The sequence below is a fragment of the Podarcis gaigeae genome (assembly GCF_964106915.1).
Source record: "Podarcis gaigeae genome assembly, chromosome: 4".
In the NCBI taxonomy this organism is placed as follows: Eukaryota; Metazoa; Chordata; class Lepidosauria; order Squamata; family Lacertidae; genus Podarcis; species Podarcis gaigeae.
The window spans coordinates 47,127,023-47,142,478 of record NC_139677.1 but is presented as its reverse complement, the minus strand read 5'-3'; the positions used below and the strand labels follow the sequence as shown (position 1 = coordinate 47,142,478).

At 38.5% G+C, this 15,456-nt stretch overlaps 1 protein-coding gene across 21 annotated transcripts in view; it reads left to right on the top strand.

The window, feature by feature from the left end:
- The window catches only part of DMD (dystrophin), a 991,104-nt gene that overhangs the window by 646,736 nt on the left and 328,912 nt on the right, over positions 1-15,456 (top strand). For all 21 annotated transcript variants that reach the window (XM_083734089.1, XM_083734109.1, XM_083734093.1 and 18 more), the window contains 2 exons: positions 854-1,029; positions 13,091-13,238. In XM_083734089.1, the coding sequence (XP_083590215.1) occupies positions 854-1,029; positions 13,091-13,238 (324 nt within the window). The remainder of the gene's footprint in view (positions 1-853; positions 1,030-13,090; positions 13,239-15,456) is intronic.

The window sequence follows — 15,456 nt, the reverse complement described above, 5'->3', positions numbered from 1 at the left end:
GTTCTGTATTATTTCATTTCTGGAATCACCAAAGATTACCTTTGATGGGAGGGGAGGGAAATGAACGGATGGCAGCTAGACATGATGGAGGCTGTGTTCTGCCTCCACAGACCATTGCTGGAAACTGCAGGAACAGAGAATGGACCTGTGCTCAGGTTCTGCTTTACCATCTGCATCTGGTTGGCCACTGTGAGAACAGGATGCCATTGGCCTGATTGAGCGGGCTCTTCTTATATTCTTATCTGACTTAAAACAATACAATTCATAGTAATGCAATCCACACAAATACATTTAAAATAAAAATAAATAAATAAATAAATAAATAAAAACAACTAAAAGTGATTGTCCACTAATAATTAATAAACAAAATAAGGTCATCAAAAGGACCGTGTACACCCCCATTAAATCCAAGTGTTTCAACAAAAATAAGCTTCTTTTATATTACTATACCATGAACCCTTTTCTATCTGGTCACCTTCTCTGTTTTTAAAATCAGTTTAATATTCTGCCACATGATGTTATTGTATTCATCATTTCATTTAGGCTTCATTAAGATATAGCATACTTGCACAGTTAATCCAGAATTAGCATCACACTTTACAAGTGCTTTACTCTCACAAACTGGCCCATACATAAGTGATCTTTTTATACCCAAATTTTTCAGTCTAGATGTTTATTTTTCTAACATGCAGATGCTGCACACTGTATTCAGGTAAGCATCTTTTAAACATGATATTAGGTGTGCAGGGCATTTATAAAAGCAGGTTTATCTCTACCATGCTTGCATTTGGCATAGCACATTTTGATCTGGTCATTGTACTCCATTTTTATCAGATTATTTGGTTTCTTGCAGGACCTCCAGGATGGCATTGGGAGACAGCAAGCTGTTGTCAGAACACTGAACATAGCTGGGGAGGAAATTATTGAGCAGTCATCAATAGCCGATGCCAGTGTACTGAAGGGGAAACTGGGAGGCCTGAATTATCGGTGGAAGGAACTCTGCAAACAACTGGCAGAGAAAAAAAAGAGGTGAGCTAACATAGCAAGTAAATGTTATTTTTGATACTTCAAGCTGTTCTAATAATTGAAAAAAATCAACAAATTACAAATTGTTTTGTTAGAGTTTAAGGAATTTCCTTAGTAATTGTGTTATATAAATCTGTGAAATCCTTTTTTTTAAGAAAAGCTTGTGAACAATCAACCTATCCATAGCTTCCCATTATATGTGTTTTTTGTTTATAATCATAAAATATTGCCACTACCGAATTATATTATTATTTTTAGTGCTTTATTTTTGCATTTATTTATTTTGGAAAAAATATAAATAAAGCAAGCATTGGATTTTGTTTCAGCTTTTTCTAAATATTTAGCAAAATCTGCAAGTGTACACTTAAAAATATTGGGTCAAAACGTGAAATTTTATTATTGTAAGGTTGGACTTCATTCCAACTGAAGGGTCTTAAATTAAGCCACCACTAACTTGTCCCATTTATTTCAGTGGGACCTAACTGCAGTTTCTCTAACGTAGGCTGCAGTCCTATACCACTTGAGTAGGCCCCACTGAACTCACTGGGATTTACTTCTGAGTAATCATGTATGGGATTGTGCTTTTAGTCTGAATTTAACCTGGATATGATTGGAATACACCAGTCTGCATGTGACTAAAGCACATATGCTTACTAGAGAGTAAACAACACTAAACACAGTGGCTTACTTCCAAGTAAATATGCTTAGTATTATAGAGTTTAATGAGCAAAACCTGTTCATGATACAAGGCTGCACTGCTTTGCATGCTCAGTTGGCTGTCAGCACCAGTGAACTCAGTGGAATTTACTTTTGTGTAACTGGAGGTATACAGTTGGGTTAAAAATAACTTACATCTAATTTATAAAACTTTACTATTGCTATTACATTTGAGTGTGTGTCAAAAACTATATTGATCATTGCTTCTTAGCAACCCTTTCAGGATGTTTCAAATGAAAATACAGAAAAGTGAGCAATTTCTCTGTAAAAAGCAACAGCAAAGACACCACCCTGTTTCAGTTAGATTGACAAAGCACAAAGAAGCAGCAGAATAAAATGATTTAAATAGAAGTAAAGTTTTTGGCTTAATTTAACTTGATAATACTACTTGATAGCACAAGGAGTTGGTCTGGAAATCTGGTTAGATATTTTGTCAGGAAATTACTGTGATTCATAGAGAATTTTGTTGTTCTGAAAGGTTGAAATATAATTGCTGCTAGCTTACAAGAGAAAATAAGGTGTCTATCAAGAATTTTGCAGGTGTGGTTTCAACCCCCCCCCCAAAAAAAAAGAAACAAGAGATGTCAAATACAAAATAGAGCATACTTTGTTCAGGTCTTTATTTTTACAATAGCAATGCCCCTTTTGATTTATAAGTTTGCCTGAGCTGCACAGATGTTCATGTGAACAGAAAAATGTGGAAGGTTATTGTTGAATTCAATTTCTCTTGGAATGTGTGAGATACTGAATGTGCCAGAGGTAAGCTGCAGCAGTAGGGTGCTAAATGGCTGTTTCTGCCACACCTTCACGTAACTGATACTAATGTTTCACATGCAGCAGTACTTGAAAGATTATTTCTCATATACCATACTTTTCCGTGTATAAGACGAGGGTTGTTGTTTTTTTACTGTAAAATAACTGTCAGGGGTCCTTCACCTTTACCTTTTTAATGTTCAAAAACATGCCTTGTCTTATACATGGATAGTGAATGGGGTGGGTGCAGTGGCGTAGCGTGGGGGTGCAGGGGGGCCGGCCGCACCGGGCGCAACATCTGGGGGTTAGGGTTCGGGGGTGCAAATCCACGGGTTAGGGGGCGCAAATTACTTGCCTTGCCCCGGGTGATTTGGTGAGTGATTGTTGGCTGCTAGAAGGGCTTCTTTGGATTGGCTGCTGCTGCTCTAATTGGGTTAGTGATTACGGTAGTTTCTGCAGCAAGGACTGCTGTGGATTGGTTATCGCTGCTGTCATTGGCGGCTGCTGTTCTGGGACGCACGTGATTGTCAGCGGACTGCTTTTCTCAGGCAGGTCTGTGGGGAATGATCTGTTGGCGATTGGCTGTTGCTGTGGGAAGTGGGCGGCTCAACAACTCTAGGCAATCCTCCCCGAAAAGCTGAACAACTCTGAGCCATTTCCCATTTTCTTAAATTGGAGTCCCCCAAAATAGGGGACGTCTTATACATGGGGGCATCTTATAGACAAAAAAGTATGTTACTTACAGACATTTAGACTTTTTTCAGATAAAGGGAGGGCACCTAAAAAGGTAACATATTGGAACCCTGCAGGTATTTGCTGCAACAGGCGAACAGTGTGTTATTTTCAAAGATGTACACCAAGCATGAAAAATTTAGCCTGCCAGGAGTCTGAATTTAGTCCATAAACCATGCCTACCTGCTTCACACCTGACATCCTATGACTACAGCTGCAAAAGAGCATCCGGGATCCTTAAAGTACCCTTCCAATTATTCATTGGCAAGCAAGGCTTGCAATTGGAACCTTTTCAATTTGGCACCAGATGCAAGCCCTGCTTAAATTGGCTCCACTAAGGGGTTCCCTAGCAGAGCTCCCAAGTGAAGTAAATCCCTGTGGATTAAATTAAATTTCAATGCTAAATGCAAGATCCGCTTTTAGTAGGAATTTGGCAGCCCCGGTTTAGATTCAATGCATGGCTGCAAAGATAATTCCTTTGGAGAATAGTGACCCTACCCACTTGTTGAAAGTGGTCCACTGAGGGTAGACCAGTTTGACAGAGAGACAGGCAGACAGATGACAGACAGGTTAACTTTCCCCTTTCCCAACCCAAATGTACAGTAATCAAGCATTATTAAAGGATGGTTGGATGCAATGGAGAGTAGGGAGCAAAGCTGGACTGTGGTAGAGTTTTCTGTTTGGATCTGGTTTGCTTTGTTTTTGTGGGAGATATGGTTTCCACGATTTAAAGGGAATGTGTGATAGAAAAAAGGAACACACAAAGAAAAGAAAAATAATAAAACATTTCATAAAATGTAGGGTGTTTCTATGTGACAGAACATTTTTCACTAAGTATGGTCACTTCCCTCCCGCTCCAAAATAACACTGCTATGCAGTGTAGGAGGGTCATCAGCCTCTGAAGAAAAGTGAAAATTTAACATATTTCTAAATGTATTTAAATAAGATTGCCCAGATGTGGCAGGAAAAGTTGCCACCCATTACATCAGTAGATACTAAGAGACTTGCAGAAACACATTCCATACAATGTCCCCAAAAAGTAGATGACCAAATGCGGAGAAGAAATTGCTTTTTTCCTAGTGATAAATCAACATGCCATGATGGTTTACAAAGTACAAAAGACATATCCCTGCCCTATGGAGTTTATAATCTAAAATTCAACTCGGAAGAGACAACAGAGGAAGGATAAGAAACTAGACACAATGTAATCAAGAGGATGAATGTTTGTATGTTGAATAAACACAGTTCCTCTGCAACAGATGCAATAACTGTAGGAAAGATCTTGACAAAAGATGCTCCAAGTCTTCTCCTTCTCTCCATTATATAACTCATCCCTAACCAATCTTATTTCCCTCACAAGAATGAAGGAGTTTCCCCTCCTAAACTAGAGAGTCCAGAGAGTTTGGAGGTAGCTTGAAGAAACTTGTTGCACTTATTGATTGTTAACTTACCAGTTAAATCATTTGCTGCAGAGCTCTAGTTAACTTATAATTACAAATCAATATCTGAAGAGAAAGCAGTACATTTTAAATACTGAGTTCTACTTTGGTAAATTACTTTTGCTTCCTGGCATAAAAACATATATTTATATCCTAGAAAATTCATTTAATTCCCAATTCATTTGGTCACATGACACTACTGAGTAAATATATGCATATAATTATACTATTTTGACAGTATTCCAGGGCCAAATGAGGAGCAATCATAGCAGACCTATTTGTTGAAACCCAGGCCTTCTCTAGTTCCGCATGCTTGGGATTGCCACTTATTTGGGCCCAAGCACATATTTGCAAACTAGATAAACTGCTGTGGGCACCACACACACGCTGAAATGGCTACTATAGAATGAGTGAGTGAATGAATCTTTATTTGCATCAGCCATCCGCCATAGCAATAAAACAACAATACGATATACAAAGAATAGTAATAAAAATTCAATTATATAAAATACATTTTAGGGTTTTGAATCAGTAGTCAAATAGTGGATCTTATTCTGATTGCCCCAGCTAAAAACCTTGCAACCTTTGCTGTCACCTGCTTAATCTGCCAAGAGAAAGGACACTGTGGCAGTGGTTGAGTGACCCAGAATGGACAATTAAAGAGGGGTGATAATCTCATTCCTCAAGTCTTTATAAAGAGTGCAAGCCAGAAGGGCATGCACCACCAATTTGGTACTGCCATCTCCATAGGGACATAAGCGTTTTTTGTATGGAATCTGCTGGAATCATCCCTCAAGAGCAATACATTCAATCTTGTGAGAGTAAAAGCGCATCTATATTTTAGAATTGCTAGGTTATGCAGATAGGGTGTCAGAGAGTCGAAATGAGAAGGTGGAAAATAGTCATACCATGGGCAAAATTTACTTATTGTGGCCAATTTGTTCTGACGCTCGATATTATTTAGACGCTGACAAATTAAACTGTTTGCTTTACTAAAACCCAAAGTGAGTAGCTGTTGTGGTGATAAGCCACAAGAGTGAAGTTTTGATAGACAATTTTAGTCCACTGGAGTTATGAGACCGGGGGGATTTAAGTTTAGGTGAAGCCAGTAATTAAGTGTCCTACGCCAGATCCGTAATTCCACCGAGGAAAGATTAGCCTCTAGGCGGTTATACAGAGAAAATTTGCCTTAATAACTTTGATTGGAGAGTTTCCATAGATGTTCTTTGTCTAGCTGCTTAAGAATATAATATTCAAATTCAAAATGTTACCATCTGCATTGTTGCCTTGATTTGACCATCATGTCTGATGTGTTCCTAGCAGAGAAATTGGGTTTTGCATTAGTTGAATATCAGCTCATAATTGCTGTTGTTTCAGAAATTCCATGTGAATTGTAGGAGACTTATCTGGCACTAACCTTCACTATCATTTCTGATAACTGAAAGACGTTTGAAATTGAATAGGTTAAATGAATGTTGCTTGTCTATTAATATTACAGCTGGAAACAAAATGGCTTCATTTCGGGTTCCTCTTTAATCCTCTCTCTACACATATACTTACTTTACACCTTTGAAAGCTCTTCAAGAATTAAAATGTAGTCTATTACTTAACAAATTTGCTACATCTGGCAAGTTTCCATCTCCCTCCCTTTCTTCCCCCAGAGACAAAGTATGTCAGCTTTGTGAGAGAACCAACTGCCACTGGCTGAAAGCCTGGGGACACGAATTCATTTAAACTGGTTATATTTGATTACCTTGCTGATCAGGTAATTACTCTTCCTAATAAATTGGGCAAGGTTAAAAGTTACAGACACACATTAATGGCCACTAAAATCCCCATTTGAAAATAACTATTGATGTGTTTCTTAGAGCTGAGAGAACCCTGGGAAAAGAGTTCGTTTCTTGCAAAGCAAGAGGGAACATTTTGTTCTTTGTTCTGGGCAAGTTCCTTTTTTAGGTAGCATACTCTATTTGCCTTGTCCTTGTGTCTTGGAGTATATGAATCCAAGAGGCATTCTCTAGCAGAGGTAATGGATTTAGTTTCAATCTAGGTCTAGGAAATATAAGCTGGCACACCTCCCCCATAAGAAGTATAGTAGTTAAAAAGTGCCATCACCCAAGATCTGAGAGAGCATCATATTTGGGGTCTTATGGAAGAAATTCTTACTAATAATAGAAACTGTGACTTCTCAAGATGAATGCTAATTACTCATTATGTAGTCCCTTAGAAACAATGATTGTGGCACCAAGCCTAAGGACCAAATTGCACATTTCGGAAGGACTTCTTGGGATTCTACAAATGCTGAACATGTGAGGTCATATGTCAGGGAGTGGCAGGGCTCTGACTAGTGTGTGATGGAAGCAGAGGGGCTAGAGAATGACCCTGGAGAGGGGGCCAGCAATTCATGGAATTTGATGCCACCCATGAGGGTAAGGGAGGGTAAGGGTGCAAGCAGTCAAATACGGAGGTGGGGGCACAGGATGTGTTAGAAGCAGAGGACTCAAACATGCTCAAGCAAGAGCAGGCTAGTCAAATGCCCCCTGGTCCCCGCCCCCACTGTTTTCTAGAACTAGGAGGGGCTTGAAGACGGAAGCACAGCAATGACCTGTGCAGAAGTCTCAGGTTGTGTGGATGCACTCCATCAGGCGAGTGTACATAAGCCCAGGGGTAGGGTGTGTGGTCCCACTGATGCTTCCAGCATGAACCTAGAAAAGTTCATGCCAGCTATGTAGACACTAGGAGAGAGAGAGAGAGAGAGAGAGAGAGAGAGAGAGAGAGAGAGTGTGAGTGTCTAGTACACCCTAGGAGCTTCTGTAAGTGTGTGCTTTTGCCAATAAAGAATTAATAGTTGGCTGATTGCCGAAGAATTGATGCTTTTGAATTATGGTGCTGGAGGAGACTCAAGAGTCCCATGGACTGCAAGAAGATCAAACCTACCCATTCTTAAGGAAATCAGCCCTGAGTGCTCACTAGAAGGACAGAACCTGAAGCTCAGGCTCCAATACTTTGGCCATCTCACGAGAAGAAAAGACTCCCTGGAAAAGACCCTGATGCTGGGAAAGATGGAGAGCACAAGCAGTAGGGGACGGCAGAGGACAAGATGGACGACTAAACAACAACAGTTGACTGCCTTCCTTCTCTGGGTGTGTGCAGGACAGCCTACTAGCCTTGTCCCCAATTTCTACACAGTTGGTGGGCATGTCATCTGGCAAACTACATCAATTGCTATTTCTTGAGATTAGGAACCCTGTGTAGCCCTATAAGTGTACAGGCCTAGGATGTTTGTCCTTAATGTTGAATGTTTGGTTATAGGGGGATGACCTGTGCTCAAGCTGGGAAGGGAGGGACATTGCCAGGGGCTGCACCTCCAACAATGTCTGATGCATTTATTTGAACGCTTTAGGAGAAACAGAGAGCAGATCAACCAAAAGGGCCTGAGGTCAGCAATCTATTGTTGCACTTGAATGTGGCCATAGGTTTCCCGGAAAAGAATCAGAGCAATAGTTGCAGCTTTAATACATGCAATCAGCAGAGACTAATACTGCTGCTTCTCCTTGACCCCTCATTGGTTTTCTATGAAATGTTCTCCCCTCTAGAGTGCAGCTGGAGGATGCCTTACTTTCTTTTCAGAACCAACTTGAAAAACTATTTATTTACCCAGGCATTTATGGGATGTTGATTAAGTTGATTGGTGCCCAGGATGGAACTGCCTATAGCATTGAATGGTGTTTTGATATGTGATTTATCAAAAACATTTTAATTATTTTTATGTGCTCTTATTTAGAAGTATTTGTATGTTTTGTTTTATACTGGAGCCCAGCCTGGGGCGGCAACCAAGGAAAGGTGGCTTAAAATATCTCTAATAAAATAATAACATAATTGTGATTCATGTTGTTAAAACTGGTTAATTGTTTTTGTAGCAATATAATGGTCAGGAGTGGGCTTGATACCTTCCAAATGCAAGATGTTTTCTGTGTGTTTGTGTATACATTTGACTGTATAGCACAGAAGCATAATCTTTCCCCCCCCTTTTTTTGCATTTACTCTAAAGTTATATGTGAATTTCTTGCTGTGCTCACTGTTATTCCACTTACTGAAAATTTATTAGGAGTATTTGTAATGCAAGCAGCCACTCATCCAATATTTCAAACAGAAGCCACAGCTTGTTCTTGGGTAAATGTATTGAAATGACTCTTGAAATAAAATATCTAGCACTTAATTGCAGATGGAGAGTTTTAAATGCACCATTTATTACTGTTACTACCACATGTTGGAATAAATCCTAGCAAATCATTAAACCTGTAGGTAAACAAAGATATAGCACTTGAGATCTTGAATGCTTGAGTAAAACATTTTTAAACATTGCTGTCAAGATGATAACCTTAGAAGCACAGCATTGCTGTAATGCTTTAAAGTATTCCACTACTTTGTAATAATATTTTTTCTTCTAGAAATGGGTACTTTGCACATAATATGTGATTAATGTCCCCTTAATTCTGTGGCATGCCACTTCTAAATATTTGCAGCAGCTTATCTCAGTGTGATTTACTGTGTGCATAGTAAAGCTGTTTTTTGCTGTAAGTGTAAGAACTTAAGAAGAGCCCTGCTGGATCCAGCCAGTGGCCCCTCTAGCCCAGCAGGCTGTTCTCATAGTGGCCAACCAGATGCCTATGAAAGGTGTGCAAGCAGAACCTGATTACAAGTGCATTCTCCCCACTTGGGATTCCCAGCAACTGATGTACAGAAGCGTGCTGTCTCTGACAGTGGAAACAGAACATAGCCATTGTGCTTTTACAGGCATTGTTAGCCTTATCCTCCATGAATTTGTCTAACCCTCTTTTAAAGCCACCCAAGTTGGCAGCCATCACTACCCTCCTGCAGCAGTGAATTCCATAGTTCAGCTTCACTGTGTGAAGAAGCACTTCATTTTGTTTGCCTTGAATCTTCCAACATTCAGTTCTAGTGTTATGAGAGATGGAGAAGCACTTTTCTTGATCCACTTTATCCACTCCATGCATAGTCACACCTCAACACAGTTCCCTCTTACCTAACTTACCTTTTTCGAAATAGAAAAGACCCAAATGTTATAAACATTCCCCATACAGTTGTTCAACCGCTTGATTATTTCAGTGCTAGAATCGGAATTATACTATCAATACCTGTTTTTTTTTTTTAGTATTCAACGTGGCTCACATACAACAGTTACCAGGTGCAGGTAGGAGCTTATCTTAGAGCCTATTTGTATGGCAGTGATTGTCAGGAAGGAACAATATACACCATCACCACTGTGTCATCTCAGTGCTGTTCAAAAGAGCTTCAGCTTCAGGGCTAGTGTAATCTCCCCCTACCCCCACATTCTTGGGGTATGTTGGGTGAACTGCAGCGCTTTGGATCCTGCAAATCCACAACTTCTCCTGGCATACACTTCCTTTTTTGTCTTAGGAGAATCGCCAACTTTATACCTTTCTGCAGCTGCAGATAGAAGTTTGGCTCTCCATCTCTGAAAACAGATTTCACTCTCCATCCTCAGAGAGGGAGATCTGAAAAACCATATAGCATCTGGAACATCCTCCAGAGACCGTAGGATTGTGCCCTAAATAGATTATAAGCTATTGGTATTTCATAGATCTATGCAAAATGTATGCATCTAGTTCAGTGTTTCCCAACCTTGGGTCTCCAGCTGTTTGAGGACTACAATTCCCATCATTCCTGACCACTGGTGTTGCTAGCTAGGGATGATGGGAGTTGTAGTCCAAAAACAGCTGGCGACCCAAGGTTGGGAAACACTGATCTAGTTCTCCTTTTAACTGCAGTTCTCATCATGAAATTCTCAGTGTTTCTCTACTTTAAAACTAATGATGCTTGTCTAGAAGTTTTTAAATTTAGATACTTTTATGTAAAATAAAAATACTAATAGGTATAGTTTTAACAGTAGAATTAGCTTGACAAAGAAATCAATACAAGCTCTCAGATCAATGGTGTGCATTCTTCAAAGTGTTGCCAATTAAACTTTAACAGAAATGCCTATTTATTCTGCTACATAAAATATAACCAGAGGGTTTAAAGAGAGAGTATCATTATCATATATTAGATATATCCTGGAGATCTTCCAATACCCACTAGAGATTTATCAAGATTTTCTAGAAACTATGAATCATTATTGGTTACCTTTCTTAGGTGCATATTTATTTTAGGGCAATTCAGATTTAACTAGTTAATCTTAGTAAACCATGATTATTGAGCTGAGAACAATTTTCAGTTAGTAAAGTGAGATTAAACCACAGTTTCCTTGTTCAGATACCATTAAGAAACTACTGTTTAATAAATCATATACATCTTTAGTTTTGGCCCACAAATGAAGGAAGAGAAGAAGGAAGGAAGGAAGAAGGGAAGGGAGCATTTATCTAGATTCTGAAACTCTTGCAATATAACAGATTAGTTCCCAGCTAGTCTAGCAAAGTCTGCAATATTACAAAGTGCCTCATTGGAAATATTAGAGGAAATTAGCTTAGTTTACTTAGCCTTACATATTAACTTTTTAAGAGAAAGTTTATCAATTCACCCTAGTTCATAGCTCCTGAAAATACTGTATAAACTAGGGGTCACAATTAGGTAAGTATTGCAGACCCCCTGTTTTTCAAAAGAAAATCCATGGACCTCCTACTTTTGAAAAAACAAATATATCTCTATTATAGTTTTTGTTATGTGAATGGTGCCACAGACCTTGTGGATAGATTCTGGGGACCGCGGACCACCAGTTGGGAACCACTGGTATAAACCATGTTTGCTCCAGTTATTGTAAGTGTACGTACCTTGATCTGGAATAAAAAGCAGATGTAATGCAAATCAGAACACTGGAAAATTTTGACAAACACAAATATTTTCCCACCTTCCCACTATTCAATTGATTCACAAGGTAGATATGGTTTTTATGTCCATAGTAAAGAGAGTTGTTGTTTATTATTTTCCTCAAATGCATCAGGATTAAAATATATATTTACAAATCCTAGTGGGGATAGAAATGTGAGGCAGGTGTGGCTGTGCAGGTCCCACTAGTCCCAGAATAACCTGAGAGTTCCTTTCAAACCATGAAATGATAAGTTGAAAGTGGGTGCAGTTGCCTGCCACTTATTTCTTACCAAAACAACTCTTTCCCATTTTGGGATGACAGGTTTTTATGAAGGGGGGGGGGTGGCAAACTTAGAATAAGAATGAAGGCTGAGGAAGGAATCTGGATAGTTTGAAAGTCCAGAATGCTGGCAGACCGTACCCACTGCAGAACCGAAGAGCTGAATTAGTGCTATGAAAAGCAAAAACTGCTTTTCTTAATGAGACCCAAAACAAGGAAACTAGCAAAAAAAAATTGTGGGAAGCACCACAACATTGTCAAAACAGAAAAGAGGTGTATACGTAGTTTGGATCACAGCCACGCTTTCCAAGGGGAAAAAATTGCACCAGGGTTTTTGTTGTGGCCATTGCTCATCCTTTATGGAATGTAAAAGAATAAATACAGGAAATGACGAGTAAAAACCAAATCCTTTACACGGTCTGTTGTAAGTGAGCCCTGCAGAGTTCAATGCATGATAGAATACAGCTTGTTTAACATAAAGGAATCCATGCATCTGGGTTTTCCTCCACGCATTTCTTTTGCTAAGTGTTCAGATTTTTAATGTAAAAATCCAGAGCTCTAAGGAAAAGGCTGGTGTAGATAAATCATTGTTGATTTTTCCAGATGGATGAAGTGAAAATGTCATCCAATATATATCTCTGATAAGCACAGAGAACCTTTCCTGAGTACAAGAGCTTTCCTGAGTACAAAATAGCTTTCTACAGGTACACAGATGCTTTCTGTGCCTTCTGGGTATTCATGTTTCCCTTCAGGAAAGTGCCCAGCAAACCCTGTGCTCCAGAAAGTCAGTCCCAGGAATGTTCAGTGTGCCTAAGTCCTGTTAAAGGCAGTAGGAATTAATCACTGAAGTGTGCTTGAAACAAATAGAGGTCACAGAATACCGGTAATATTAAGATTAGCAGATAACAGATTATGAAGAGGGAATGAGTAAATGAGCTACAGGAGTAAGACATATTTATCCTTTAGAATCTATTTTAAAAGTATACAGCATTAAAAGTTTTAGTGCATCTTTCAGGTACATTCTTTCTGAAGGCAAAGCCTGAAATTCAGGAGTGACAGTTTTGAGTGCTATGAACCAAGTGCTGAATTTTTAAAAATCTATTATAAAAATGAAACTAGGGCTTCAGTTAATGTATGTTTCAGTGAACAATGTTTTCATGTGTCTTTAATGAAGGAACTTATATATTTATCTGTTACATTTCCATTAAGTGTTACTACTATGCTGGGTAGGGTTAATAATTAATATACTTTGAACCACCCTGTTAATGTTGATATTTTTCTTTTATTACCACAGGCTAGAAGAAGAACAGAATCTTCTGACAGAATTGCAATATAATTTAAATAAGTTTTATTTATGGTTAGACGAAGCAAGTAGTGTTGTTGGCATTCCTGTTGAACCAGGAAATGAATACCAGTTAAAGGACACTCTTCAGAAAGTAAAGGTATGGAAAAAGCCTGTCCATTTTTATATCATTAGCTGCCTTTGTCTCCTTCCACTCTCCCCACACCCCAAATTAAAAAGCAGTAAACATCTTGGTTTTTCAAGTGTTTCAAATACATTTTCTATGCAAATCAAGTTAGAATCTATAGTTGAGGCCTCAGCATTAATGGTCATAAGGAGATGTCACAAAAACCACACAGTTAGATACATTTTACTATTCATTGTCATGCTTTAAAAAAATATCCATGTTGAATGAGTATTGAAAATTTCAAGTGAACTAAAAGCCCACCAAACTGGTGTCCACTGACAGATTAGCAAAAATGACCAGGAAATAATGTGATGTGCTTCATTTTGAGACAGCCCCCACCCCAAATGCAAATTCAAGGAGGCAAGTATAAAAAGGAATATATTCAAACCATGCCTTCCTAATATAAGGTTATTTCTCATATGTATAAAAGTAAATGGAAATAATATTGCACAATCATTTAGGAAGGCTTATATTATAGGTCATTTTATGTATGTTTTTCACTCTTTGTACTATAGATTGCTTTGTTCATGGTTCTTTCCATCAGAGTAAAGTGGTACACCATTCAATATTGTACAAAGTCTAATGTCTCAGCTCCAATTTAGACATAACACAAAACACAAATAAAATGCTTTCCCCTCTAAAGGTCCAATGCAATCTGCTCTAATCTCAATATGCTTGCCCAAGTGTGTCAGACCATAGGCATACAACTTTAGTGCACTCATATTGCCTGCTGCACTGCAACATTGTATTTTCTTTTTGCTGTGATGGTGTAATTAGTTTTTTGAAGGGTAGCGTACAAATCCATAAAACAACCCTGCCTTCTTGTTAGGATCTTAGTCAGAAGTGTTGCCTCACATCGCATCACCATCAGAGTTGTCATCGGCAAGATAGATGGTCCACTGAGACTGAGCAATTTTGGTAGGAGTGCCAAGGTTCTTAAACTCACTCTCACTGAAGGTTTATATGCATACATATATACGGTACATACTTTTATTTGTATGCTGCCTTTCTACCATTCAAACCATGCTCACGTCAGCTTACAACATGAAAAAATACACAATTGCAACATTATAAAAATAACCATAAACAATAAATAAAACATCAAAAAAACCATAACCTAACTGGACAGTTTACACATAAATCACAGGTCTAAAATAAAGATACAAAAAAACCAACAGCACCCCCCCAAACACACCCCAGCCCAAGGGTAACCTCAGCTTCTTAGGGCCCCACCGTCTTACGCCACATGGGAAAAGGCCTGCAAGCAGGGAACAGGTCTTCCAAGACTCACAGTCAAGATAGTCAGTCCCTGTGCTACAGACCTTTTACTGAGCCATTAAGATAGTTGTATTTCATTGGGCACTAGAGAGAACTGTGATTGGCCTCTCTGGTATTTTTAACATACATGGTGGAGTGGTTCTGCTGCTTTGTATGTTCTCAGCAGAAAAGTGGCCTATAAAAACTGACATAAATACAACTTTTGGCACTGCATTCTTTATGCACTTCTAGGAAATAATAAATAATAATAATAATAATAATAATAATAATAATAATAATAATACTTTTATTTATTCCACGCCCATCTGGCTGGGTTTCCCCAGCCACTCTGGGTGGCTTCCAACACATACAAAAACATGCTTAAATGGCAAACATTAATAATAATGATCTACAAAAAGGTCACAATAACTTTAAAATAAACAACTTATATCAAATAAAGCAATATTCAATAATCCATTAGAATATAATAGTAAAACAATTATTTCTCAATTAGCTGCATGAGTGCCTCCATTTCCAGCCAAAAAAAATCACATGGACAGTATCAAATAAAATAGCTCCATAGTTGTAAGGAATATACAACGATGAAGTAATGTGGGTTTTTTTTGGGGGGGGCACCAGTTTAGTGTTATTGTTTAGAGTTTTTAATTCCAGTTTTTTATTTTATAATCTGTCTGACTTCAGAATTCATACCCAAGTGCAAGAATTAACTTCCAGAAACACTGGTGCTCTAGAATTCAATATTCTACTTCTTTGTTAAAGCACAATATTATAATATCTACTTAGACGTTCGTGGTTATAGTATTGCAACTTCAGTATATAACCCTATGCCCACTTATCTGGGAGTAACCATCATTACACACAGTTGGCATTTCCTCTGATTTAGCATGTGTAAAAGTGTGCTGTTAGTTATCCT